The sequence below is a fragment of the Panthera onca genome, chromosome E2 (assembly GCF_046562875.1).
Source record: "Panthera onca isolate mPanOnc1 chromosome E2, mPanOnc1 haplotype 2, whole genome shotgun sequence".
NCBI classification, from domain to species: domain Eukaryota; kingdom Metazoa; phylum Chordata; class Mammalia; order Carnivora; family Felidae; genus Panthera; species Panthera onca.
Window position 1 is genome coordinate 61,051,078 of NC_138353.1, and position 27,721 is coordinate 61,078,798.

The 27,721-nt window shown below is 55.0% G+C and overlaps 2 protein-coding genes and 1 long non-coding RNA gene across 8 annotated transcripts in view; 1 reads left to right on the top strand and 2 right to left on the bottom strand.

Moving 5' to 3' along the window:
- Nucleotides 1–8,366, bottom strand: CHMP1A (charged multivesicular body protein 1A). Its single transcript, XM_060649912.3, has 7 exons — nt 8,193–8,366; nt 6,309–6,328; nt 4,132–4,209; nt 3,123–3,269; nt 2,635–2,763; nt 2,016–2,203; nt 1–1,467 (listed from the first exon to the last, which is right to left on the bottom strand). The coding sequence occupies exons 1-7, from the start codon at nt 8,197–8,199 to the stop codon at nt 1,446–1,448; spliced, it is 591 nt and encodes a 196-aa protein (XP_060505895.1). The 5' UTR covers nt 8,200–8,366; the 3' UTR covers nt 1–1,445.
- Nucleotides 8,347–27,721, top strand: part of CDK10 (cyclin dependent kinase 10) — a 24,984-nt gene continuing 5,609 nt past the window's right edge. The window contains exons 1-4 of one of the 6 annotated variants that reach the window (XM_078439184.2): nt 8,347–8,452; nt 8,865–9,029; nt 23,795–23,867; nt 24,566–24,637. In XM_078439184.2, the coding sequence (XP_078295310.1) occupies nt 8,979–9,029; nt 23,795–23,867; nt 24,566–24,637 (196 nt within the window). In that variant the 5' untranslated portion in view covers nt 8,347–8,452; nt 8,865–8,978. Of the gene's footprint in view, nt 8,453–8,864; nt 9,030–21,182; nt 21,838–23,794; nt 23,868–24,565; nt 24,638–27,721 lie in introns of those variants that run through there. The other 5 variants (XM_078439186.2, XM_078439183.2, XM_078439182.2 and 2 more) reach the window with 5 other exon arrangements.
- LOC144614655 (uncharacterized) lies at nt 15,045–21,108 on the bottom strand. Its single transcript, XR_013552614.2, has 2 exons — nt 20,762–21,108; nt 15,045–17,632 (listed from the first exon to the last, which is right to left on the bottom strand). It is a non-coding gene; the product is annotated as an uncharacterized LOC144614655 (long non-coding RNA).

Sequence of the window (27,721 nt, forward strand, 5' to 3'; positions counted from 1 at the left end):
TTCTCAGGGATCAATTTGTTTACTCACAACAGTGTTTTAGGAACCGGGCAAACACACCCACTGCTCTTTGATGAGCCACAGCCACGGAGCCCTGTACCCCCTCGGCAGCAGGACTCTCAGGACCTTCTCTGCACCCCTGCACGTGGGCGCCCTGAGAGACCACGGCCAGGGAGTGAGGCGAGGTTGGCACTGAGGAAGGGAAGCCAGCACTCTGACCCTCCCTCTGGGGTCTCCCATCACCGTCCCGAGTGCCCAGGCCAACACAGCGGACTTCACAGAACACCCACAGCCACCAGGCCCAAGAGATCAGACGTAGCGAGTCACGGTAAGGGTCTCCAACGTTTCCGTTCACAAGAGCCGTGGGTGTGAGGGCAGCCCCGGAAGCCGAAGGCATCTGGGGAGGACTGGTCGGGGGGTCAGTCGAGCGCGGAGCTGGGCCCTGCTCAGTACCAGCCACGAAGTACCCACCCCCCACCCCCCCAGCCTGTGCCAAGAAGGAGGCTTGGACCAACACCCCCCCATCTGCCGCCTGCTCCCGTTTTGGCAAAAAAACAAAAAACCCAGGAAGCTTCAAGAAAACAAAGTAAACTTCAGGAAATGAAAAAACTAGAAACCGCAGCCCGTCACGGAAAATCTTCAGGAGGGGGCTGCAGCCAGCTGCTTGGCTGTGGCTGCCACGGCCCTGCCGGGGGCACCTCTCCCAGCCCCCGAGCTCCGGCCAGCCACTCTGACTTCCAGGTCTGACGGTGTGGGCAGGAGGAGAGCCCAGTCGCGGGGAGGCACCTATCATTTACAGTACAGGAGAGCACGGTGCAGGGGCAGCACCCGACCGGTAGCATGAGACCGTCTGCTCCCCGCTGGGAGGGGCCTCGGGGCAGACCCTGAGTTCCTGAAGGACACACGACACGGCTCTCAGGGCCCAGGTCCTCCGGAGGCGGCAGTGGAACGAGACACCTCCCCCCCCCCCCCCCCCCCCCCCCGCCCCCGGGTGGGCCCGCCTGGACTCGGGAGTCTGGAGCCTCACACCGAAACCCCGAGTGGGGACACGGCCCGAAGCAGGAAGCAGCCCTGACCCCTGCTGACTGCCAGCAGCACGGAGTCCAGAGGCCCCCACGGTCCACACGGTGTCCACTGGTCAGTCCCCATCAACTCCTCAGAGCGTAGGAGATGGAGAGGGGGAGGCCTGCAGAACCCCAAGCTGGTCAGCCCGGAGTCACAGAAATAACCCACAGAAGTCAGAAGTTTGTGCAAACTCACCCACCAGGACACAGAGCCACCGTCTACGCTAAGAGGAACAATTCCCAGGCCTGGAGGTCAGGGCTGCGCTGCAGGGCGTGCAGGAAGGCAAGAGGCGTGGGGGGGAGGGGGGGGGAGATGTAGCCCTCGTCCCCGGCCCTTCCCGCACGTCGAGGCGGGGGACGCAGGGCCCTGCAGCAGGATCTCGGCTAGTTTCTCAAGGCGGCCAACCTGTGAACCAACACAACTCCTGTGAGGGAGGGCGAGGGGCAGAAGCACTCTGACCTGCTGTGCGCTCAAGGACAAGACACCCACCCTGGGGGCCAAAGGCCCCGCACCCATCCATGGAGCCGTGACCCTCTCCTTTCAACTTCAGCTTTGCATGGCCGCGTGGGGGCAGCAGAGGAAGGCTCGGGGAATGGCCACGCGTTGTCAAGAATCTGGTATGTTAGGGACAGCAGAGACCTCCTTTCCTCAAGCGATCAGTGGACAGGTGTGGGAGCACCATGGCTGACACACAACACAGACACTGAACAAGGAGCAGGAGAGAGAGGTGATCAGATGGGCCCTGGACTGGGCCTCGGGGCGGGGGCCTCCTGGAAAGAGCGGTACTCGCTGGGCCAAAGTCTACCGCACAAGCGCTCCCCCTAAGGCCATGCTGCGCCTCCCTTCCCCCACATCAGAGCATAGGTCGGGGGCACCGAGCCCCTCCCCCACAACCCCAGCGTCAAGAGCATGGAGGAGGGACCGGGGGTGCACCTCTGGGGCACCGAGCCCACCTCCGGGACAGCTGGTCCTCCTGGCTGCGCACGGAGCTCTCCCCCACGGCGGAGGCGCCCTCGGGCAGCTGGCTGAGCTGGTCCAGGACCTCCAGGCCGTTCTCCTCGGCGATCTGCACGATGAGACTGTCCACCTGCTCCTGTGGCGTGGTCAGCGTGGTGGCCGAGCTCATGGAGTCCTCCATTACCTGGGGGTCACGTTCTGGGCAGGTGGGTGCAGGCCCCAGGAACCTCCCCTGCGGCCTCGGGAGGACCGCCGCAGCCCCGTTTCCGGCCACCCGTCTCAACCACGTTTCCTGCCCGCTCCCTCCACCCGCACGAGGCTCCCGCCCCCACTCCCTCTAGGGTGCCTTCTCCGGCGCTCTCGGCGCCCTGGGTGTGGAGCTAACATGTCCGCACACAGCCTCTCCGGCCCATCACTGGGAGAGGCCCCCACACCCCAGCCGCGGGCCTCCCTCTCCTCTGCTAGGCCTCCGCGTGCCGACTCCAGCCTCCACAAGACTCGGGTGCTCTGGAGGCGACCCCCCGCCACGGGGCACCGCTAGGGAAACACCCGCGTGGCCCACCACGGGCCGCCCCCCGGATGCACCCCCGCACACCCAGACCACGGGCGACGTACCGACGTGTGCACGTCCAGATTCTGCACCTGCTGCTCGAACCTGTCCATCACCGCAGAGACCTTCTGCAGGTCCATGGTGCTCAGCGCCCTGTCCAGGGCTTTGGTCACCTGCGCCATGTTCTTGGTCACCTGGCACGGGAGAACGTGAGGCGGCGACAGAACTGAAGGAAGGACGGGCCCTCTGCACCCTCCCCAGGCACACAGTCCCCCCCTCCCCCCCCAAGGCCCACAGGACTCCAGGCCCGGCCCAGCCAAGCCAGGTTCAGGACAGGCTGCAAGGCTCTCTCCTGGCAGGTCCCCAGACCGTGGGCACCGAAGAAGACTGAGGACGCCACGTCCTGTCCTTTGGTGCTGCCCGGACGGTGTCGAGTGATCCCTACTCCACGCCCAAAGGGGTCTGGCGTGGCTCCCCCGGCCCAGCCAGGCCCCCCGGCCCTGCCGGCACAGGCCAGTCCTTGTGGCAGGCGACCCCAGGCACGAGCACTCACCCCCTTCATGGTCACGGCCGTCTGCACCTTGGAGGCCACCGCGTCCACGCGGGATGCCATGCGGAGCCAGTTCACGCCTTCATTCTTCTTGCGGATAGCATTCTCGGCATACACGCGGGCGCACTCCACGTTCTTCTGCTGAAGGGCCTGAAAGTCGGGGAGGCACCAGCTGGGAGAACATGGCTGTTTGTCCGAACTCTGCCCGCCCTGCTCAGGGACCTGGTCCTGGCTTTGCCGAGGGCGAGATGCGCTAGCCTGGGGCGGCCCCTTCCGCCTGCGGGCTTCGTGAAAGTGCAGAGAGGCTAGGCCCCAAGCCTATCCGGGAGCTGGGGTGTCCAGGCCGGGCGCCAGACCAGCCCGCACTGAGGGCTGAGCAGGAGAGCCGGGCCCGGCCTCTCTCCTCCCACCGCGCTCCCTCTCACGAAACCAGGGCGGGACACGCTGGTGCCGAAGCAAGCACGACCGCGGGGGGGAACACGAAGGACCCAGAGTGGAGCCAGCCGTCCAGTTTCCCCTCTGCCCTGGGAGCCCCCAAATCCAACACCCCCAGGATCTGCTGCACCTGTTAAACGGCTGCTGGAAAGGCCCGCCTGAAAAAGCCCTGCTGGAAAAGCCCACCTTCCCCTCCGCAGCGTGGACACCGCCAGCCCCGCCCTTCGCCAGCGGAGGGGCTGCCCCACCGCTGCCCAGGTTCTGAGGCCCGAGGCGCCAGGTGCGGAAGGAAGACAGCCGGAAGGGGTCACGGCAGGGGTGGCCGGAAGCCGGCCTCCCACACGGTCTGTGAGAAAGCAGGTTCAGCACTTTGGAAGTGGATAAAAGGCGCGGACAAAGAGACAAAGGCAAGGCGAGCACGGTCCTTTGGCTCTGGACACTCTCGGGGGGCCGGGGGGCGGACCGGAGCCCCCGCGGGCCTCGAGCTGGCTCCTGTGAGAACAGCCGCGGCCAGAGTCGCGGGGAGCGCCCCCCACAGGGAGAGAAGGCGCCAGCACAACCACAGACGCGGCCTCACCTTCTTCACTTTGGCCTGTTCCGCCTTGGAGTCCTTCTCCGCCTTCTTGGCCAGCTTCTCCAGCTGCTTTGCCGTGAACTGAGCGGAAGCAGGACACTTAGGTCGGACAGAGCCCGCCCTGCGGCACGCCCCCCACCCTCACCGGCACCTCCCTGCCCCCATTCCGCCAGTGTCCTCCCGGCCCAGGGCTGCACGAAGGGGGCTCCCTGGGCCTCTGAGGCTCGGGGGAAAGGGAGGGCCGAAAGGGGTTTCCTACAAGGTCCTCTCCCAGAACACCCTGCCCAAAGCCTCCCCCGGAGCGGGAAGTTAAAAAGGCAACTCGCACAATCGCCACTACTTACGGACTTTCAACGCCCGCGGAAAAAACCTGACAGTGTGTGTTTCAAGCTACCCCAAGTAGCCCGGGGAATAATTCACAATCCCCAGCGGACACACACCTCAGAGTGCTCTCCTCACACGGTACTGTGTATGGGAGGGGCCGCTGGGCGGCGAACGCGTCTCCCTGGTACCCGCCTGCCAAGTACCGCAGCCCCTCTGGGAAGCCCGGTCTGGAAGCAGGATGATGTAGCACGGGGCTCCCACGTGCAGGCCTCAGCCCAGGGGGGCCCCTGCACTCGCTAGAGGTGGTGGGGTGGGGGAGGGGCGCTGCCTGCCCTTGAGCCACAAATACCGCCCTCTCGTGGGCGTCTCCCCACTGGCCACTTCTGTCCTGGAACATCCCAGACCGGGCCCAGCCGAGGCAACCCGACATCTACTTGAAATATATCTCAATCTGCAAAAGTGTCACATACCCAAGGATAGCCCTCTTTGCGAGAGAATTCTGTCCCCCGAACCCTCCCTCCTCCCTTTCTTTCTCTTAAAGTTTGAGAGCGAGAGGGCGCGCATGCGTGAGTGGGGGAGGGGCAGAGAGAGACTCCCAAGCAGGCTCCATGCTGTCAGCGCAGAGCCCCACACGGTGCTTGATCTCGCAAACCGTTCGACCCCACGATCCACCCAGGAGCCCCGCCTTTTTTCTACATATAGCCCCTTGTCCTTCCGCCAACCGGCTCTGAGGCACCAGCCCACGTGTTCCACTGGCCAGTCCTGGGAGCACATGCAGAGGTGGGGCCCCTGCGACACCCAGCATCACAGGGGCCCTCCTGACTGCTCCTGCACCTCTCACTCAGACGATCCGACCTGCGAAAACCCACCTCCCCGAGGGCTGTGCTCACAGTGCTGGGCTCACAGGGCAGGGCAGGCTCTCGAAGGTCGCCCACCCATTCACATTCACTGCTTAGGTGCTTTTACATCAGTGTCTGCGGCACTTAGCGTCCCGACCTCGCTTCCTTCAGACTCGGTAAGCCTGCACTGTCCGGCAAAGGAGCCACTAGCTACACATGGCTATTTAAGTTCCAGTTACCTAAGATGATGTACAAGTAACAATTCAGTTCCTCAAACTAGCCACATTCCAAGGGCTCCGTGTGGCTGGCGGAGGGCAGCACAGATCTGAAGCCCTCACCGCTGCAGAGGGCAGGTGGATGCTCCCTCTCGGGGCCGTCTGTCTGTCCTACGGAAAGGATTTCTTTTGTCTGCCCACCTCACACTCCTCCTCTGCTTAAGGGAAAAATCCAAATTTTCCTGACTCGGAAATGCGGCCCTGAGCACGGTCCACAAGGTGGAAGCTTGCTGAATAAAGTGCCTGGGTGCCGCCAGGCGCTCTCCACCACCCCCACCCTCGCCCGGCTGCAGAGCAGAGCCAGCGAGACGAGCTACTGTGAACACCTTTGCACGCCACTCCTGCCCGGTCTGTCACAACTAACCACGGGTGGTTATGGAGAAGCTTGCCCCGGGCCAGTCACAAGAGGCCGGCTCCGCTGCCTAGAACGCTCTCCTTCGATAGGATTTTAAAGAATTGGAAAGCACGGTTCTAACGTGCCTATCAAGGGACGCACCCAACACCCAAGTTGTGTCTTTTCAACGTGCTCGCTGTCTCACGGACTCGCCCACTCAGCTGCTTCTGCTCAGCCCAAGACAAGGAAAGAAGCAACGTGCCATGGAGCCGATTCGATACCCCCCTTCGTCACCAGTCTGGGTGAGCACCGTGCAGAAATCTGTGCTTCTGACTGCGACTGCCAGCGTCTGACCTCATCTGCCGACCACCAGGACAGGGTTGGGGTGAGAGGTCATTTGGTACATACCTTCAACTGGAACAGGGTATCTGCAAAAAAAGGAGATGGTCTGAGGATTCCAGCTAAGACAAGGGGGCACTTCTAACAAGCAGAGGGGGCCGCTAAGACCCTCCTGGACACAAAGAGCCGGATCAGGACGCAGGCATGGATGGGCCCTTGCTGGAAGCCCAGCCCACACTGGAGGCAGAAGCTGGACCGCGTGCTACCTCTGTTCCCCCACTGGCCAGAGGGCTTGGGCAAACACAGTTTCCCTAACCTGTGACTCCTTCCAGAGAACACCAGGATGGCACCGGCTGGCCTCAAGGATCAGTGTGCAGGCCAATGAGGTCATGGACGCAGCACGTGGCCCTCAGTGAAAACCCAAGGAGTCGTTTATAATTAACGCAACTTTACAAAGACCTTTGGGATTCTTTCCCAATCTAATAAAACTCGGTACTGGAGGATATTTTATAGACACTTTTTCCCCAAAAGTAAATGGATAAAAAAAGTAGAATGAGGACTCTTATGCTATCAGAGAGCTGACCTACAGAGACCCCCCTCCATGGCAGCTGGCATGCCTGGGCCATCAACTCAGGCTCAGGAGCCTCCCTCCCGACACAGAGGAACCAAAGAGACGTGGGAGTACTGACAGCTCACTCTTGCTACTCACACACCCAAACTCAAGGACCAGACAGATCCAGATTCACGTGGAAACTCTCTCTATTTATTCAATTTCTAGATTCGGAGAATGATGTCTGAAAGGGTTTGCTGCACTAGCCCGGAATGCAGGAAGGAAATCCTGCAACCAGGAGGGTGTTGAGTGTTCACGAATGCAAATCAAGCACCCCCCGCCCCCCGCTGAGAACCCAGTGGGGTTTCAGGTAGCCACGTGCATCCACCACCTATCGGTGCAGGCCCTGGTCAAGGCCAAAGCCGCCTGTGAATCTGTAAATCAGAGCTAAGGGACACTCCTGGCAGGCTCTCCAACTCTCTACCTTACAGTGTGACCCTGGCTCCCTGCCTCCTTCTCTTCACATGTGAGGAGCAGGAACCGGCTCTGGAGAGCAAACAGCTGTTAAGGCAAAACCTAACCCAGGAAAAAAGCTAAACGGCCAAAAGAAAGTTCCCCCAAGAACTGGGTAAACTATGGGGCAAAACCCAACATTTGTGGTGATGGTAGTGCTGGGTGTGTGGTGCTGAAGCAACCGCCGTAGAACTTCCTTTGTGACAACGACACGGTTGTACAGTTTTCTTACGTTTCACAAAGTGAGTTTTGAAACCTATCACACCAGCCCCTAAACGTTCTAGCAAATGTATGTACCTCACTTTACCACTGATTCTTCCTGTTCTTTAGTGTCCCGGAGCACGGACGGGGCAGAGTGAGTGCTGTAGACAGTGGAGGACAAGACCAGGGAGCTAGATGACTACCTCTGTTTCCCTGTCTGCAGGATTGGGGCATAAAGTTCCTATCTCAAGAGCTGTTATGCAGTAGGCCACATGCACAACCGTGCCTGGCCCACCGTAAGTGCTTTTTGCCTGAGCTCTTCCTATTTTTCTTAGTGGTGTTTTGGGGGCAGTGGTGCAACTGTCTCCTTTTCTGGTGCCCTCTGACCTGACATCCCAGGACCCCAAGGAGGCCGATGTCCCTAGCCGGTGTAGGAGCTGGGGGGTTGGGAGGCGGACGCTGAGAAGTCTGGGGGCAGGGGGGCAGGGTGTGGGGTCGAGGATCCTTATCGGGTTCTGGGCTTGAAGCTCCGGGGATCGAGGATCGGGGTCCAGGGCCGGAGATCCAAGTCCCTGGTCGGGTAGCGGGGTCTGGGGTCTAGGCCCAGGGATCGGAGATCGCTGTCGGAGACTGAGGCCTGGGGGAGCCCGGCTGAGCCCCGCCCTCCCCCGGTGGGCGGGGTCTCTTACCGTCCATGGCAGGTCCGGCAGGGGCAGCCCTCGCAGGAACCGACTGACGGGAACCCCGGGGCCCAGCGGATCGCACCAAACAGCTCCGTCGCGCGGGAACTTCCGGGGTCACCGCCCACTTCCGGCGACCGGCAGCTCTCGCGAGACCACGACGCAAGTCCCGCGGGCGGGGCGGGGCGGGGCGGGCCGTTGCCGTGGAGACCCGCGCCAGGTCGGCCGGGTTAGCTTCTGTGAGTCACTCCCGCGGCGCGCCAGCAGAGGTACGGAGTGCGGGGCTGCGGCGGGGAGCGGTGGGCTCACCTATGGGACTTTCCAAAAGCAAACACAAACCTAGGAAAGGTAAAGGGCCGTCGGCCCGTCGTCTCATAGGCCCCGCGGCCGCGGTTCGCGCAGGGCTGGCGGGGCGACAGGGGCGCTCGGCGGGGTCCGCCCACGCCGGGGGCTGGGGGTGCTGGGCGCCCCACCCGCCCCCGCTCCTCACTCCTGAGTGAGGCGCCTGAGTCCTCCCTGACGACTGTGCCTCGGGAGTCTTTTCACCCACGGAAACACCCACGTTCAGAGAGACGGAGGGACCCAAGGCTTGCGAGCTTCCTTGTTTCATTGTGGGCCAAAGCAGCCAACTGAAGGACTGGGATCCAGTAAACTGTAGGACTAATGGTCCGTGTGTTTCAGGTGAGGAGCAAAAGGGGCGCGTCTATTCAGTTCCCAAGGCCAGGGAAAGGCCGACGGGCAGGCATTCTCAAGAGTCTGAGAAGCCTCCGGACGCTAAGCCTGCAGAGAGCCTCCATGGAAAGAGAGGGGCAGCCAAGCGACAGTGGGCTTCATCTGAAGTCGAAGGTAAGTCACGCCCAGGAGGGGACAGAACCTGAGGCCGGGGAATGTGGGGGTGGTGTAGAAAGGAGCCTGAGTGGTGGGATACCAGTGGCAGGGGGCATGCCCTAGTGAGGGAAGGGTTTTAGGACCTTTATGTAGGAGGTAAATATCCAGAATTGTCGGCGGAAAGCAGCAGGTGGATAAAGGTTTGGGTAACTTTCCAGGTGGTAGATGCATAGCAGAGTCCAGAGGGACTTCGCAGCGTCTGGCTGCAAGGCAGACCCACCGTTGCCGAGGGCCGAGTGTCTTTGGGCAGGACTGTTGCTCCCTCGACATTCCGCAGACCGGAACAGGACCTGGGAGTCCTGTAAGAAGGGATGTGGGAACTCAACCCGGGGCACAGGGATCAGAGGAACTAGGACGTTGGTGGGACAGAGATCGGTTTGGTAAATGTATTCACTTTGTTGGCAGCCCAGCGTGGCCAGACCTTTGCAGGTGGGGGTGGGTGGGGGATGAGGCCACAGAAGCAGCCAGAATATGAAGCCTTTCATCCATTTTATCATGTGCATTATGGAAACGGAACTGTTAAATAACTAAAACAAAGCAGGTGTGATGGGGTTTGTGCCTTGGAGAAGTCTTTCTCCAGAATAGAGGCTACTCGGGGGCAGTGAGGGGACCTGTCATAGGCCCGTGGCAGCAACGGAGTAGGAACTAATGAGGTATTGGCAGTAGGAGTTCTGAAAGGATGCGGGGGGTAGGACCCGCAGACCCTGCTGTTGGAGGGGACGTGGGGCATCACTGACCTAGGAATGAATGGTTGGTAGGTCAGACGATGCTGGCCTGGTGAGCACGGGTGGGCTCCGACTGAGGCACCTGTGAGGTCAAGGGCAGGAAGCCGTTTGAAATGAGGGTGCTGGGCTTGGGAGCAAGGCCCGGACTCCAGATCCTGCTGTATGAACCCTTGCCTGAATGGAAGACTGCAGGAAGGGCCAGCGTCCTGGGGAGGAGGTTTGAAGAACGCTGCCGGTCGGTCAGGAGCCTTCTGGCTGCGAGTCACAGAGCAGCTAACAAGATGCGGCTGTACTGCTGAGGGGTTCAACACCTCCCAAATGAAGGGTCACAAGAGGGCACTCACGGTGGCTTGCTCAGCAGCATCCCATGGCATCAAGGACTGTTTGGGTCTACGCTTTTGCCACCCTCAGTGTTGTCAGAGAGCTGGATGGCCCTTGGTGTCACGTGCAGCCTGGACTGCTGTCTCGTTCACGAGGGGCTGTTCTCGGTGCAAGAACCTTCCCTTGGAGGGTCTCACCTGCCCAGCATCGCCAGGACAGGCTCAGATGTGAAAGTTCTGGGGCTGGACTTCTGCCAGTACAGGCAGGTGTGGGCAGTTGGGTGTCGGCTGGAGAGGCACCTAGTGTCTGTCACGCCCTCACTTCAGAGGGTAGAGAGACGGTGGATATAGAGGGGCAAGGTCAGAGAGCGAGAGTGAAGGTGGGGTTTCAAGAGAGAAGGCGAAGAGTGTGGTTTCTCCATCTAAGGCGGCATCTCAGCAGTGACAGGGAGCAAGCTACTGACATCGTGCCCGTGAGGGAGTCCCCAAATCCTGATAGTCCACTGAAAGAGGCCAAATGTAAGAGACCACACGTATCGTTATTCTATTTACGTGAAGTGTCCAGGAAAGGCAAATTTATATAAAGGGAAGCCCGGACTAAGGGTGGGAGCAGGGATCAGCCATAAATGGGGACAAGGGGCCTTTTGAAGGTGACAGAAATGTTCTCAAAACTGGAACGATGGGTGACCAACACTGAAAGTTTACTAAAAATCACTGAATGGTATGCCTCAAACAGGTGAATTTTACGGTATGTAAATTATACCGCAACAAAGCTGTTAGAAAAGAAAGAAGGTAATTTGGTCAACAGCATTAAATGTTGTAAAGAGATCAAGTAAACCCAGAAAAGGCTGCGTTCAATAAGGCGGACGCAGCGGGTCTTGGTCACCTTGCAGAGAGCAGGATCCGGCGATCAGAACTGCAGACACCTGGTCTGCCAGGTGGAACATCTAAACTAGGGCATGAGCAGCTTCTCTCTCACATTTGTGCTGTAAAGCTGAAGAATTTCCCTATTAGATTTGGAAAAAGTAGGGCCTTGGGAGTCCAAGTTTCCTTCAACTAACCTAATACTACAAAAGCCGAAGAGCAATGGAGAGTCCTAACAAGTCGAAAATGCTGTGTATCACATAAATAATAAAAGTAGGTCTTACTACTATGGGATAAAAACCAGAAAGTTCTTTCTGGGGTAGGAATGAGGGAGGGAGAGGCTAGCTGACTGGAAGGGAGCCTGTGGGGACGCTGCATGGTGGTAGAAAGTTCTGCCTCTCGTGGGGGTGATTACACAGGTGCATACAATTGTGAAAACGAATCCAGCTGTGCAGTTAAGGACTGGGCATTTTATCTTGTGTGAATTATGCTTCAAAGCGCATGGAATAGGGGCGCCTGGGTGGCTCGGTCGGTTAAGCGTCCGACTTCGGCTCAGGTCATGATCTCACGGTCCGTGGGTTCGAGCCCCGCGTCGGGCTCTGTGCTGACAGCTCAGAGCCTGGAGCCTGTTTCAGATTCTGTGTCTCCCTCTCTCTGTGACCCTCCCCCGTTCATGCTCTGTCTCTCTCTGTCTCAAAAATAAAAAAATAAAACGTTAAAAAAAAAAAAAAAAGCGCATGGAATACACACCAGTCCTTGTCTCTTAGAGCTGCACCCAAAGTACTCAGGTATAAATCGATGTGACTGACGGAGACGGTGTCTGAGATTTGCTGCGAAGTGGAAAGAGTGCGGTGCGGCTGAGGACGCTTTCCAAAGGCAGCCGCAGCCCCTGCTCTGCCTCCGGTTCTGCCGTGTGACCTCGATGCCCCTCCCACCTGGGCGGGGCCTGTAGCCTCTCCTTAAATCTCTGCCAGCTTGACATTCTCTTGTAACCAATAGAAGGTGGAGAAAAGTGGTTTGTGAGGCTGGGCGGGGAAAGGCGATGCCGCCCGCCTTGCTCTCGGGAACGCAGGCCGGCGCCTGGAACCCTGAGCCGCCACACCCCGCCGGGAAGGAGCCCAGCCCCCTGGGGAGGCCTCGCAGCCCTGGTCTCTAAGCCCTTCCAGCCTAAGGGCCAGACTTGGGACTGAACAAACCTTCAGGTGATTCTGCCCCCCCCCCCCCCCCCCCCCCCCCCCCCCCGCCTGTGGGTCTCCCCGGCCGAGCCACCAGACACCACGTAGCAGTGGCATCAGTGACCAGCCCTGGGAGCCGCCGTCTTGCACGTCCAGCCCAGCGGAGCCTTCGGAGACCACAGCCCCAGACAGCATCCAACTGTAGCCACCTGGGGACCATAAACGATAGCTGCCCGGTCAAACCTGTCCTGAATTCCCGACCCTTAAAGTTGTGAGAAAATAAAACGGTTGTCTCAAGCTGCTACGGGTTGGGGAAAGTTGTCATGTAGCAGCGGTAACTGGAATGGAGGGTCAGCGCTGGGGCGGAGGTGGAGTCTGACCTTGCGCTTGACCTGTGGCAGCTGTGGGATGGGTTCGTTGTCTTGCTACTTCTGTAGATACTTACAACTTTGCATTACGAAACCCACATACACACGTTATACCACACATTAACACGCCACAAAAATGTGCCATCGGCCAGCTCCAAAATGCTGGAAATTCTAGTGGAAGAAAAATGACCCCGATTTTTCTGCAAATAAATGACATGGAAAAAAGGTCTACTCTGGCTGCTGTAACAAAATGCCATAGACTGTGTAGCTTCAACAACAGACATTTATTCGTCCTAATTCTAGAGGCTGAGTCGTCCCAACAATCTGATTCGATTCCTGTGAGGACCCCTCCTTGGCCTGCAAACAGCCATCAAATTGCTGTGTCATCGTCTTTTTTTTTTTGCAAGGGGGATAAACAGATACATTGTGCCTGTAAAGACTTTTTTTTTCAACATTTTATTTATTTTTAAGAGAAAGAGACAGAGCACAAGTGGGGGGGGGGGCGCAGAGAGAGAGAGGGAGACACAGAATCCTAAGCAGGCTCCAGGCTCTGAGCTGTCAGCACAGAGCCCTATGCCAGGCTCAAACCCAGAAACCCTGAGATCAGGACCTGAGGTGAAGTTGGATGCTTAAATGACTGAACCACCCAGATGCCCCAGATTGCTGTGTCTTCACATGGCTGGGGAGAGAGGGTTGTGGTCTCCTCCTCCTCCTCCTGTAAGGGCACGGATCCCATCGTGGGGGCTCTACCCTCATGATCTCAACCTAATCACTTCCCCAAAGCCCCACCTCCACATTTCATCCCGCTGCGGATTAGGCCTTTCACACTCGACTTCCTGACTTCTGGGGGGACCCAAACATTCAGTCTATAGCAGAGAGGACTGTGCAAGGACACTTGAGGGACCTAGGAACCAAATACAGCGTGGGCCTGGGCTAAGTCATTCTTGAGATAACCAAATTGAGTATTAGGTATTAATAATGGTTTTCTTAGATATGACAAGGTTATTGTGCTTATGCTAAAAATAATCCCTATTTGATAAACATATTGCATTAACTATGGGTAAAATTATACATCTGAGATTTGCTTGACAGTACTCAGGAAAAACACTGAGGAAGATAGACCAAAAAAAGGACGAAACATTGAATCTGGGTGATGCATATATGGGTATCGTTATACTATCGTTTTCATGTGTGTCTGAATATGTCCATAATTTTTTGAAGGTAGAGTGTGCCTATTTGCAATAAGTCAGCTATTTCAAATATCCTGAATGAAAAAAAGCCAATTTCAAAAGATCACATGCTGTAGGACTCCATTTATATAATCTCCAAATGACAAAATTATAGAAATGTGAGAATAGACCAGTGGTTGCCAGAGTCTGTTAGGGATGGCAGGAGGGCGGGAAGGTTGGGGGGAGGGGAGAAAGGTGTGGCTATAGAGGTATAGCAAAGAGGAGGTCTTTGTGGTGTATCTGGATCTTAGTGATCTTGATCTTAGTGCTGGTTACATGTGATAAAATGGCACAGAACACAAACTGTGCCAAAATCAACATCTTGGTGTTGCCATTGTACTGTAATTATGTAAGATGTTACCATTGGAGGAAACTGGGTGAAAGGTATATGGGACTTATCTGTACTTTCGGTACTTTCTGTGAGTTTATAACTTCAAAATTGTAAGTTTAAGAATGTATCAAAATTGTAAGTTTAAGAATGTATCAAAATTGGGGCATCTGGCTGGCTCAGTCTGTAGAGCATGTGACTCTTGATCTTGGGGTTGTGACTTCGAACCCCACGTTGGGTGTAGAGATTACTTAAAAATAAAATCTAAGGGGCACCTGGGTGGTTCAGCTGGTTGAGCGTCCAACTTCGGCTCTCGTCATGATCTCGAGGTTCGTGAGTTCGAGCCCCGGGTCAGGCTCTGTGCTGACAGCTCAGAGCCTGGAGCCTGCTTTGGATTCTGTGTCTCCCTCTCGCTCTGCCTCTCTCAAAAATAGACATGAAAAATCATTTTAATAAACTAAAATAAAATCTTAAAAAAATACATCAAAATTTGTAATAATTAAAATAATATAATTCCGATATAATAGATCAATGAAACAAAATATGGGACAAGAATAAGACCTTACTGGGATGCCTGGGGAGGCTCCATCAGTTGAGCATCCGACTTCGGCTCGGGTCACAGTGTCTCAGTTTGTGAGTTCAGGCCCTGCGTCAGGCTCTGTGCTGACAGCTCGGAGCCTGCAGCCTGCTTCACATCCTGTGTCTCCCTCTCTTGCCCCTCCCCTGCTCATGCCCTGTCTCTGTCTCTCTCCGTCTCAAAAAATAAACATTAAAAAAAAAAAAAAAAAGACCTTACTATGAGTGTGTGTGTATAAAATTAGCACCAAAAGTAAGTGGCAAAGGAAGAATTATACAATAAATTATGCTAGAGGAATTGCTTACCATTTTAAGGGAAAGCTCATGTTGAATTTTAACTTCTGCTATGTGCTCAGATAAATTCCAGCCAGGGGAAAGTGAATATAAGAAGTGACTACAGGGGCGCCTTGGGGCCCCAGTCATTAGGCAACCGGTTCTTGGTATCGGCTCAGGTCATGATCTCAAGGCTTTGTGGGTTCGAGCCCCGCTTTGGGCTCTGTGCTGCCAGCACAGAGCCTGCTTGGGATTCTCTCTCTCTCCCTCTGCCCATCCCCTACTTGTGCTGTCTCTCTCAAAATAAATAAACTTTAAAACAAAGAACAGAAATGACTACAAAAATAGGTACATTTTAATACAAGTCCTCAGTGGGGATCATCTTTCTAAGAGTCAAAACAAAGACATTACAAAGAGATAACTGAAGAATCTGACTATGTTAAAAAGTAAAACATCTCCCCAAATCCTCTATAAACAAACGTAAAACAAATGGTAAGGTCAAAAGATATTTGCAACATATGAGAGGTCAAAGAATAACACACAACAGATCAAGTGCTCTGACACATTGTTGATGGAAATACCGATTTTCCTGAAGACAACTTGGTAATGTGGTAGGCGGGATTCTCAGGCCCCAAGATCCCTGGCTGCCGGGAACAACACCTGTGTAATAACTGCCCCTTGAATGTGGGCGGGACCTGTGAAGAAGATGGGTGTTACTCCCGGGATCCCGGTAGTAATCCATTGGTTTTGACTTCAAACGGAGTTTATCCTGGGTCAGCCCGACCTAACTAGAGAAGCCTTTTTTAAAAAGTCAGTGTCAGGTGGCTGTGAAGAAGGAAGCTACCGTGTCAATCGTATCTCAAAATAAATTTTTTTAAGCTGCCACATTGTGAGAGGAGCTGTGAGCAACCTCTACCAACGGCCAGCAAGAAAGCAGGGACGTCAGTGCCTCACCCATAAAGAATGAACCTCTACCCAGCAGCCTGAATGAGTTTGGAAGGCCCCAGGCCCGCGAGAAGATGCAGTCTGGCTGACAGCTGGATCGTAGCCTGGACTTAGGACCAACAGAATTGGGGATGACAAATACAGGTACTGTTTTAAGCCAGCCACTAAATTTGTGGTAATTTGTTAGACAGTAATTGAAAACTAGTACAGGTAATATGTATCAAGAGTCCTAAAAAAGATTCGTGTTCCTACATGAAAACGTTTTAAAACTCTAAAGAACTCTTGTTCTGAATTAGAGAACCTCAGTAATGTAAAGATGTTAAGTCTCCCTTAGTCTATAAAATCAGTGACCCCAATCAGAACACCACAGTTCTTTTTGGGGACTGGACCAAATTATTCTAAAGTTTACCTAGGAGAATAAAAACGTAAAACTAGCAGGAAACTGGAAGAGCAGAGGCACAAGAGGGATTGAGCCCTGACATGAAAGTGTGTTGCCATGGAGAGAGCAGGGTGGACACATGTGTCTCACCATCACGGAATTCATGATAAAGGCGCCAAGTGGAAGGAGTGGAGGAAAGATGGGAGAGTTCACTCGGCGGTTCAGAGACCGCTGACTGGACCACTGAGAAAGCAGCGACACTGCCTCGGTCCTTACCCCAATTCTACAGGAACCAGAACATTGAACATAGTAAAACAGTAACGGTTTTTGTGGGTTGGGTGGAGGGAGCACCTTTTCACTCTGACAGACCCTAAGAGCCAGAAGAAAGAGACTGATGTGTCTGAACCGTTTACGGTACCGGCGCCAATGGCAAACTTCCTAAAGGTACAAAAAGCTCTTGCACACAAAAAAGGTCCAAGTGCAAAATGAGCAAAGAACGTGACCAGCATTCACAGAAAAATAAATACCACCGGCCTGTGAATAAGCAGCAAGACGCTCACCTCCCCATGCTAAGGTGAAGCTTCAGGCAAGGTGATTGGGACCAGTGGGGGCAGAAGTCAGTACTTCCCATTTTCATATAAATGGGAAAAGACTTAGCAAATTGGCAAGGATGAGGGGAGGGGATGGAGACATGTTCCGTTTATAGAGTCTTAGTGGAAATATATATTGACGTAATCTTTACAAAAAACAACTGGACAATACTTACCAAAATCTTCACTCCAGTAAATTAGCCAGTAGATACACCCTCACAAATGTGCAAGTACATAAATGAAAGAATGTTCATTGCAGCATCACTTGAAAAAGATACAAACTGCCAATAACCCAAGTTATGTTCATTCAAGGGAGCTGGTTGTGTAATGGATGGGGCCCAGACAGCGGGACACAGGCTGCCGTGGAAGAGGCCACCCCTGTATGTGCAAACATGGGGCTCAGCCAAGCCCTGCGAGCAGCTGCCGGACTCCCCCTTCCATAATGTGACCCTAAAAGCATCAAACAGTGCGTGCACATCATTCCATATGCAGTTTTTAAATCGCATAGTCATCACCTCTTAGTCTGAATACGCAAAAAGTGTGTATTAATATAAAAAACATGAACTCCCCAACTTAAATGCAAGATATGATGAAATGCAGTTTTTTTACTTATGATAAAAATAAAAAGGACACTCTCAGTGCCTGGTGCAGGCCATGGGTCCTTCACTGGTAGTTAAAACCATCGGAGCTGTGGATGCGGTGACGAAGAAGGAGGGAGCTCGGGGCCCCAGCATCTCCCTGTACCGTCAGCCTTGAGCACATGACCTCTCTGTGCCTCAGTCCCTTCACCTGTAAAACACAGCTCCTAAGAGGACCTACTTCAGAAACTGCCGTGAGCTGGTAGTCACTGTCGTCATTACTCTGGGCTCAGAATGATGGCTGACACAGAACGAGCAACTATCCACCCGCCCCTGCCCGTAGCTGGGTTCGTGAGGTATTTTAAGCGGGGGACAAAGCAATGGAACCAGTGCAATAGCGTTTTGTAACAATTCTGCGGCAGTGCGATTATTCTAACTCTCCCTGCTCTATTGGGTACACGCACAGAAAGAGACCTCTCCGTAGTGCCTCAAACCTGTAACCCCAGGGAGGGGGCTGGGAGACACAACCCTGGAGGCAAGAAAGCACTTCTGCTTTCGTCTTGTGTAACGTAAGACAACCTTGGCATTTCGCAAGCTCTGTGCAACCCTTGGAAGCTTAAGTTTAAGAGAATGCCGTGGCCGACGTCAGAAATGCTGATTCTTCAGCGTTCTGACTGATAAGGTTCTGTGCAGGGGAAACTGCGTATCTGAGCCTTCACCTCTGGGACAGACTCTGCCTTTTGTCTTCTTTCTCCATTCTCTCCTTCCAGGTCTGTCGCACGAGCCAGCCAGCAGCTCAGACTCTCCACGGTGGATGGTGGAAGCGTGTCTCCCTTTTCCTTCCTTGAAAGAGGGCGTCGAGTACTCACCACCCTCCTGGCTGAGCTGTCAATCCATGAAAGCTCTGTAACATGTTCTGACTGCTTTTGACCCTGACCACTTCTTTTCCTGAACCACACATCTAATTCTTTTGCTCTGGCCCTAACACAGACATTCTCTGCCTTCTAGAAGGGCTTTTCCACAGAGATGTTAAATACCTGGATGTTTTCTTCCTTCTAGAGAAACCTGATGTAAAGGTAAACTCGAGCAAGAAGAAAGCTGTCATTCCACAGATCATCATCACTAAAGCCTCACAAGAGACTCTAACCAGCTACGGTTCCATCGGAAGTGAAGAGCAGAGAACCATTCAGGAGCAGGCTGAATGGGGCCCCTACTGCCGACACAGAAACCCTAGCACAGTAGACGCCTATGGTTTACGAAAATAAACAAGTGCCCCGAGGAGCTGTCGTTTTTCACCGTGCTGAGTCTCAGCGATGACGGCAGAAGGGCCACCTGCCCTGTGAGAAGCTGCAGCTGCCCCTTCGGGGAATGAGGTCCCCCAGTGACCGCCTCGGGCTCACCTGCCCCAGAGCTGCTGGCAGCTTGGCAGAGGGCAAGAGTGCCTCTGGCCCAGAGAGTGAACTTGGCGGCAACGAGCGAATCAGTAACCCTCTGGTGTCACTGCCTGTGCAGAGTGATGAACGAATGGCAGGCAGCATACCTCAGTCTCTTGCCGGGCAACTTAAAATCCTTCCCATTCACTTCCGAGGGGGTGTGGCGTAAGTACTCGGCAATTATGGTGAACGAGACGTCCCCCACACTTGGGCAAAAGGTGGGACTCTGAGCACTCCACTTGAAGGTGTCACGTCCCAGAACAGGAAGTGCACAGTCACCCTGCGGGGCCCACGGGCTCCGAGCTTGACTGTGAGCTAATGCCGACTATTAAAGGATCCAGGAGAAGAATGTGGAATTGGGGTGGGGGCACCCGTGGCACGCAGAACTTGGGCAGTGGCCTTGCCAGAGCTGCCATGGGACGGGGGGAGGTGAGCTGACAACGTCCCCTCTTTCTGGCTGTGCATGAGGGGTCCCAACAGGAGGGGCTGTTCAGGGAAGCCCTGCTGGTGTTCCCTCACAGCGGGCAGCTCACGGGTCAGGCTCCACTCTCCTCCAGAGTGGCTGGAGGGAACACCCTGCCCTGTCTGGTCTGACACATTTAGTCTCGTGACAGTATGTGCTTGTCTCCTTGGTTGCTAGAACGGTCAGCGGGCTTTACGCTTGGTCTTTATGTCTCTATCAAAGATTTTATGTTTTAAGCAACCTCTACACCCAATGTGGGGCTCAAACCCACAACCCCGAGATCAAGAATTGCACGCTTCACCTACTGAGCCAGCCAAGCACCCCTCTGTCTCTGTGTGTTGATGAGACTCATACCTCTTTAGTATTAAATAGTACAATTGACTTTCAGTTTCAGTATAAACCCCAACATAGTAAATCTCATACTGACATTGTTTAACAACACATTATTAGCATCATTACTTGTATTCATTCAATACGTTTACTTATGCATCCTGTCACAACTAAGTATGTGTACAGGAGAATCAAGCCCATGCAAATGTGGACTTGACCGCACTGGGTCAGCACACCTACCTTCTCCATAAAATTTCTAGTACCCAATAATTTCTATTTAAGGAGCGCCTGGGGGGCGCAGTCGGTTGAGCATCCGACTTCAGCTCAGGTCACGATCTCACGGTTCGTGAGTTCGAGCCCCGGGGCGGGCTCTGGGCTGATGGCTCAGAGCCTGGAGCCTGCTTCTGATCCTGTGTCTCCCTCTCTCTCTGCCCCTCCCCCATTCATGCTCTGTCTCTCTCTGTCTCATAAATAAACATTAAAAAAAATTAAAAAAAAAAAAAAAGGAGCGCCTGGGTGGCTCAGTCGGTCAAGCGTCCAACTTCGGCTCAGGTCATGATCTTGACGGTTTGTGGGTTCAAGCCCCACGTTCGGCTCGGTGCTGACAGCTCAGAGTCTGGAACCTGCTTCAGATTCTGTGCTTCCCTCTCTCACCGCACCCTCCCCACTTCTGCTCACACTGTTTCTCTCTCTCAAAAATAAACATTAAAAATTAAAAAAAAAAAATCTATTTGACCTAGAAATTGCCCTCTTCCTACCCCTGCCCTGAGAATCTCAAACAAATAATCTAAAAACTATACCTACCAAGGACTATTTCTAATTTCGTTATTAGCTAGAAGCTTAGCTTATGAATGATTAAAAAGGGGCTGGAATGAACTGAACATGATAATTAGTTTAAATTAAAACAAATGATTCTAAGTTATGATTAATTTCATGATTACCAAATGTCCATGGCCTATATTAATATTAGCATTTACAGTGTAGTCCCATGCACGGGAGGCCTTTCCTGGAACCCTATTTAATGCTCCACCCCCGCGCCCGGCACGTCCCACTCACTGCCCTGCCTCATTTTTCTCTTTAGCACGCGTAACTCTCGGGCCATCTATTTACTTACCTCGTTTGGCTGCGTCCCACTAGAATGGAAGGTCCGCGAGGGCAGAGCCTGACAGGGCCCAACACGTAGTGGGTGCTCCACACTCATGTGTCAGGGGACGTCCGTCGCAGCGTCCCATCCATTCTTGCCTTCCACACCCTTCCGACGCGCCCTCGGCTCCCTGACCCGCGTAGCTCCAGATCGGCCCTCGCGAGCTCCAAGGGACTCCCCAGCCCCTCGGACTTCGGCCTCCCCCTCCTCCGGCAGGCGTTCCTCAGCGCCCCAGCCGGCTCAGGTGCCCGCGCTGAAAACTAAATTAAGGCCCGAACCTCGGTGCTGCGAGCAGACGGCAGCAACAGAGGTCCTCCAGGAGCCTTTGGGAGGCTTCCGGGGAAACCTTTGCTAAAGTGGGCGTGTCCCGGAAGTAGAACAAGCGCCAGCGCGCAAGAACCTCGTTTGCGCCTGCGCACACGGGGAGCAGGGCGCCGCGCTCGGCATGGGGGACCCGGAGTCAGAGCCCGAGCAGATCCGTTTGAAGTGTATCCGTAAGGACGGCTACTTCACGGTGCCTCCAGAACACAGGGTGCGACGGGGGGCCGCTCGCCGTAGCTCCGCCGGGGGCAGGGCGGGACCGAAACGCACTGGAGCCCCTTAGTGTCGCGCTGAAGCGTTGAGGTTGCCGCCGCCGCGGGCGGGAACGACAGTCCCAGAGTTCCTCGCGGCCGGCGCGGAAACCGGCGGCGATGCTCCGGGGCCGAGGGCCTGGGCTGGTGGCGGACCGCGGGGCCAGTCGCGCTCCGCCGAGGGACGGGCGGGCTGTCAAGCAGCCGGCCTCCTCTGGAAGAACAGGCTCTGGGCTCTACCGCGGGCGTCCCTTCGTTTTGCGCCGGGGCCGGGCTTTGCAGGCTGACCCGGGAGCCCCTTGTGTCAGGGGGGAGTTGGCCTGTGGAAAGAGTTGGAGGCGTGGTCTCCCTTGGCTTTAAATGGATGTGGCCGGGCCCCGCCTGACACCCGGTGGCTTCCATTTGTGTCTTGCTCTGTGCGAGGCTTCTGCGTGTGTTACTGTCATTTAGTCCTCTCGGCGAGCCTTTATAAAGGTGAGGAAAGTGAAGCTTAGGGGTGTGGAGTGGTTTTACCAAGGGAGACGGCTCGTGTAGGTGCAGGTGCAGGTGCAGGTTTGAACCCTGGTGTTTTAACTACTTACTGGTGCTGAGAAGCCGGTAAGCGTCATTAGCACACTGGCGGAGTGCGCACCTAGAGCCACCTGGAGCAGTCGCTGGCCGTTATACGTCACTCACACACACAGCAGGTGCGCGCAGCTTTCCGGGTACGGTGCAGCAGTGAGGGGAAACCTGTCGGAGGGGAGCTGGGACATACCCCGATGAGGACAGAGTACACAATAGTAGGTGCTTCAAGATATGAAAGTATCGGGATTTTAGGGAAAGAATTGTTTGCAGCTGGGGGAAGTTTTTTGTAAAAGAAATTTGTGTGGGGGCGCCTGAGTGGCTCAGTCGGTTAAGCATGGGACACTTTGGCTCAGATCATGATCTCATGGCTCATGTTCCAGAGCTGCCGCGGGCTCTATGCTGACAGCTCAGAGGCTGGAGCCGGCTTCGGATTCTTTGTCTCCCTCTCTCACTCTGCCCGTCCCCCACTCATGCTTAGTCTGTCTCTCTCTCTCTCTCCTTCAGAAATAAATAAACAGTAAAAAAGAAAAAGAAATCTGTACAAAGGTGGCGTCTCTGCCAGGCTAGTAAGTGTGACTAGGATGTTGACATGCAGAGACAAAGAGGCCTGGCATGCCAGATTTAGAGAGTGGCAGACGCAACGTCACGGAGATAAGAGACACAGTGTGACTAGGAAGCACCAGGGGTTCCCCCAGGAGAGAGGATGTGAGAAAGCACTGGTGCGCAGAGGAGGCTGAGGTGAGATCGTGGAAGGGCTCAGTCTGGGTGATTCTGACCTGGTTCCAAAGGTGGTGGGAAGGGAGGAGATGGAAGGCAAGGGCTGGGAAGAGAATAGAGGCAGCAAGGCCAGAGAGAGACTGTTAGAATTTGAAACTTGCCACATGTGCTTCCTGGACCCAAAGAGACATGCCCATTCGGTCCATCTACCAAAGTACTGCATTACAAAGGTGTATCAGGATACGGGCTCTCTGCTAGGACAGGAACCCCTAAATAAAGTGGCTGAAGTACAGGACTTTCTTCCTCCCTCCCCTAACTTTCCAGAGAGAGGCAGCTATTTTCCACGAGGTGGATCAGGCTCTCAAGCTGTCTGCCTTGTAGATCTACCTCCACGTCATTCAAACCCCACCCTGCTTCAGGAGCAAAAAGGAGTGGGTGGCAACCAACTTCCTTTGACCGGGAAGTCCCTTCCTTGAGGCCTTGGTCCTTTCTGCTCACATCCCATTGGCCAAAATTGAGTCAAATAGACAGACCTAGCTGCAAGGGAGGCTGAGAAATCCAGCTACCAACAGGTTGGCCTCACGCCACTGGACAGTGTTTCCTAACTAGAAAAAGTACTGTGTGGATGTTGGGGATGGCTCGTCTCTGCCACAGATGAGTTTCCACTGCGTTTGATAGGTGCTTTGTGAGGATCTAGGAGCTTTGTCCGTCTCCAAAGCATAATTTAGACCAATGCTGCTCACTATTCCTCTTGTGATTGTGGAAATGTTGCTTTCTGACTCGTCCAGTATGGTTACCGTGAGCCACATAGCAGTGTGGAGCACGACACACATGGCAAGTGAGGAAATGAAATACTCATTTTAATTAATTTTAACTATCCATGGCCAGTGGTTATTGTTTCCAGGCAGCATACATCTGGACCATGGGATTGGAAGGGAACAGGCTATCTGTGATAATGCATTCGAAGTGTCTGCTCGCCCAGTAACGTCGTCCCCCTTTTCTCATTTGAAAAGCCCAAGTGCGTGGTTGTCTTTCTGTTTGGTGAGCAAGACATGAGTGAGCTCCCTGGTGCAAATTAAATGTGAAATGTCCATCTTTAGTTGTTCGTTAGCTGGCCAATCCCTGCACTGCCAGCACCTCTGTCTTTCAGTTGGGACGGTGCCGGAGTGTGAAGGAGTTTGAGAAGCTGAACCGCATCGGGGAAGGCACCTATGGCATTGTCTGTGAGTGGCCAAGATGGGAGGTCTGGGGTTCAGGGGACTGTCCCAGCAGTTAAGGAACTTAACACCCATTGCTCCACAGCCAGGGCAGAATTTCTACAAGTGAACTCGGATCCGTGGTGTATTTACCATAAATTCCACACCATGTCTGAATAAATGTAATTTATTCAAATTGCATTTGCAACCATGACCTGCAAGTTGGGGCAACTGTTAGAGCAAAATGCAGAACTTCCAGAAGCAGCCGGGGCTGCGGCCTGTGGCAGCTGAGATGCTGGTATACCTTATACTACTGGGGTTTGGAAGCTGCGCACTTTAGCACAGGGCTTTGAGGAGCCTCCTTGGCACAATATAAGGGATTTTTTCCTGGATAAAGTATCTTATTTGCCGTTAGAACATAGTAACAACAGAGAGCAGAGCAGTGACCCGCATCCTGACTCTAAGGAGAAACACTGAGAGGGAGCCTGTTGTAAGTAGCACCCTCTACCCAGGTTAGATGAGAGGACTCCCCCAGAGAGCCTGTGTCTGGTGGGGATGCGGGTGCTGCTTGCATGGTGAGGACCTAGTGTCAATGGGCATCCGGTTATCAAAGAAGGGAGAGGGAACCCGCAGGGTTCTGAACGAGGCCCCTGTGTGGCACAAGGGTGGGTGATGTGGGATCAAGCCTATTTGATCATTCCATCATGGATGAGTTTCCATTCCAGATAGGGCCCGGGACACCCAGACGGATGAGATTGTTGCCCTGAAGAAAGTGCGGATGGACAAAGAGAAGGACGGTGAGCTCAAAGTGGGAGGGGTAGAAAGCTGCCGGTTGCCCAAGGTTCCTTCTGGCCTGGGGTGGGGGTTGCTGAGGCCAGGTCTGATCGCTGAGGTCCTTGTGTGCAGGGGTGGGGGTAGCTGAGTTGCAGGTCTTGTTGTAGGGGACCTTGTATTCGGGGGGCGTTCCTGAGGCCATGTCTGGTTACAGGGATCCTTGTGTGCAGGGGTGGGGGTTGCTGAAGCCATATCTGGTCCCAGGGGTCCTTGTGTGCAAGGGTGGGGGTAGCTGAGGCCAGGTCTGGTCACAGGATTCCTTGTGTGCAGGAGTGGGGATTGCTGAGTTGCAAGTCTGGTTGTAGGGGACCTTGTATGCAGGGGTGGGGGTTCCTGAGGCCAAGTCTGGTTACAGGGATCCTGTGTGCAGCGATGGGGATTGCTGAGGCCAGGTCTGGTTGCAGGGGTCCTTATGTGCACGGGTGGGGGTTCCTGATTTGCAGGTCTAATTTCAGAGGTCCTTGTCTGCAGGGGTGGGGGCTGCTGATTGCAGGTCTGGTTGCAGGGGTGGGGGTTCCTGATTTGCAGGTCTAGTTTCAGGGGTCTTTGTCTGCAGGGGTGGGTGTTGCTGAGTTACCAGTCTGGATGCATGGATTCTTTTCTGCAGGGGTCGGGGTTCCTGAGTTGCAGGTCTAATTTCAGGGGTCCTTGTCTGCATGGGTGGGGGTTGCTGAGTTCCAGGTCTAGTTTAAGGGGTCTTTATCTGCAGGGGTGGGGGTTCCTGATTTGCAGGTCTAGTTCAGGCGTCCTTGTCTGCAGGGGTGGGGCTGCTGAGTTGCAGGTCTGGTTGCAGGGGTGGGGGTATTTGTGTTGCAGGTCTAATTTCAGGGTCCTCGTTCTCAGGGGTGGAGGTTGCTGAGTTGCAGGGCTGCAGCGGTCCTTGTCTGCAGGGGTGGAGGTTGCTGAGTAACACGTCTAGTTTCAGGGGCCCTCATCTGCAGCGGTCGGGTTCCTGAGTTGCAGGTCTGGTTGCAGGGGTCCTTGCCTGCAGGGGTGGGGGTTGCTGAAGCCAGGTCTGGTTGCAGGGATCCTTGTGAGCAGGGGTGGGACATCTTGAGTTGCAGGCCTAATTTCAAGGGTCCTGGTCTGCAGGGCTGAGGGTTGCTGAGTTGCAAGTCTGGATTCATGAGTGGGGGTTGCTGAGTTGCAGGTCTGTCTGCAGGAGTGTGGGTTGCTGAGTTTCAGGGGTCCTTGTCTGCAGGGGTGTGGCTCGCTGAGTTACAGGTCTGGTTGCATGGGTCCTTGTCTCCAGGGGTGGGGGTTGCTGAGTTGCAGGTCTGGTTTAGGGATCTTTGTAGGGGTGGGGTTGCTGAGTTACAGGTCCAATTTCAGGGGTCCTTGTCTGCAGGGGTGGGGGCTGCTGAGTTGCAGCTCTGGTTACAGGGGTAGGGATTCCTGTGTTGCAGTCTAATTTCAGGGGTCCTTGTTCTCAGGGGTGGGGGTAGCTGAGTTGCAGGTCTGGAAGCAGGCGTGGGGGTTGCTGAGGTGCAGGTGTGTCGTAGGGATGAGGGTTGCCAAGTTGCAGGTCTGGTTGCAGGGTCTTGTCTACAAGGGTGGAGGTTGCTGAGTAGCAGGTCTCGTTTCAGGGGTCCTCGTCTGCAGCAGTCGGGTTCCTGAGTTGCATGTCTAGTTTTAGGGGTCCTTGTCTGTAGGGGTGTGGGTTGCTAAGTTTCAGGGGTCCTTTTCTGCAGGAGTGGGTGTTCCTGAGTTGCAGGTCTGGTTGCAGGGGTCCTTGTCTACAGGGGTGGGGATTGCTGAGGCCGGGCCTGATCGCAGAGGTCCTTGTGTGCAGGGTTGGGGGTTGCTGAGTTGCAGGTCTGGTTGCACGGGTCCTTGTCTCCAAGGCTGGGAGTTTCTGAGTTGCAGGTCTAGTTTCAGGGCTCCTTGTGTGCAGGGGTGGGGATTCCTGAGTTGCAGTTCTGGTTGCAGGGGTGGGGGTTGCTGAAGCCAGGTCTGGTTGCAGGGGTCCTTGCGTGCAGGGGTGGGGGTTCCTGATTTGCAGTCTAATTTCAGAGGTCCTTGTTGGCAGGGGTGGGGACTGCTGTTTGCAGGTCTGGTTGCAGGTGGGGGGTTACTGAATTGCAGGTCTAATTTCAGGGGTCCTTGTCTGCAGGGGTGGGGGTTGCTGAGTTGTAGGTCTAGTTTAAAGGGTCCTTGTCTGCAGGGGTGGGGGTTCCTGATTTGCAGGTCTAGTTTCAGGGGTCCTTGTCTGCAGGGGTGGGGCTGCTGAGTTGCAGGTCTGGTTGCAGGGGTGGGGGGTTTTGAGTTGCAGGTCTAATTTCAGGGGTCTTCGTTCTCGGGGTTGGAGGTTGCTGAGTTGCAAGTCTGGATGCAGGGGTCCTTGTCTACAGGGGTGGAGGTTGCTGAGTAACAGGTCTAGTTTCAGGGGTCCTCGTCTGCAGCAGATGGGTTCCTGAGTTGCAGGTCTGGTTGCAGGGGTCCTTGTCTGGAGGAGTGGTGCTTGATGGGTTTCAGGTCTAGTTCCAGGGGTCCTTGTCTGCAGGGTGCAGGTTGCTGAGGTCAGGTCTGGTTGCAGCGGTCCTTCTGTGCAGGGGTGGGCATCCTGAGTTGCAGGTCTAATTTCAAGGGTCCTAGTCTTCAGGGCTTCGGGTTGCTGAGTTGCAGGTCTGTCTGCAGGGGTGTGGGTTGCTGAGTTATAGGTCTGGTTGCAGGGGTGGGGGTTGCTGAGTTACCGGTCTGGATGTGGGGGTAGGGGTTGCTGAGTTGCAGGTCTGTCTGCAGGGGTGTGGGTTGCTGAGTTTCAGGGGTCCTTGTCTGCAGGGGTGGGGGTTGCTGAGTTGCAGGCCTGGCCGCAGGAGTTTGCAGGAGTGGGGGTCGCTGAGGCCAGGTCTGCTTGCAGGGGTCCTTGTCTGCAGAGGTGGGGGTCGCTGAGTTGCAGGTCTAGTTTCAGGGATCCTTGTCTCCAGGGGTGAGGGTTGCTGAGGCCAGGTCTGGTTGCAAAGGTCCTTGTGTGCAGGGTTGGGGGTTGCTGAGGCCAGGTCTGGTTTTAGGGGTCCTTGCCTGTAGTGGTGGGGATTGCTGATGCC

Coding starts and splice junctions, on each gene's coding strand:
- CHMP1A (XM_060649912.3), bottom strand. Junction 3,270..4,131: donor AACAGGCCAAAGTGAAGAAG/GTGAGGCCGCGT, acceptor CCCGACTTTCAG/GCCCTTCAGCAGAAGAACGT. Junction 2,764..3,122: donor CGGCCGTGACCATGAAGGGG/GTGAGTGCTCGT, acceptor CTCCCGTGCCAG/GTGACCAAGAACATGGCGCA.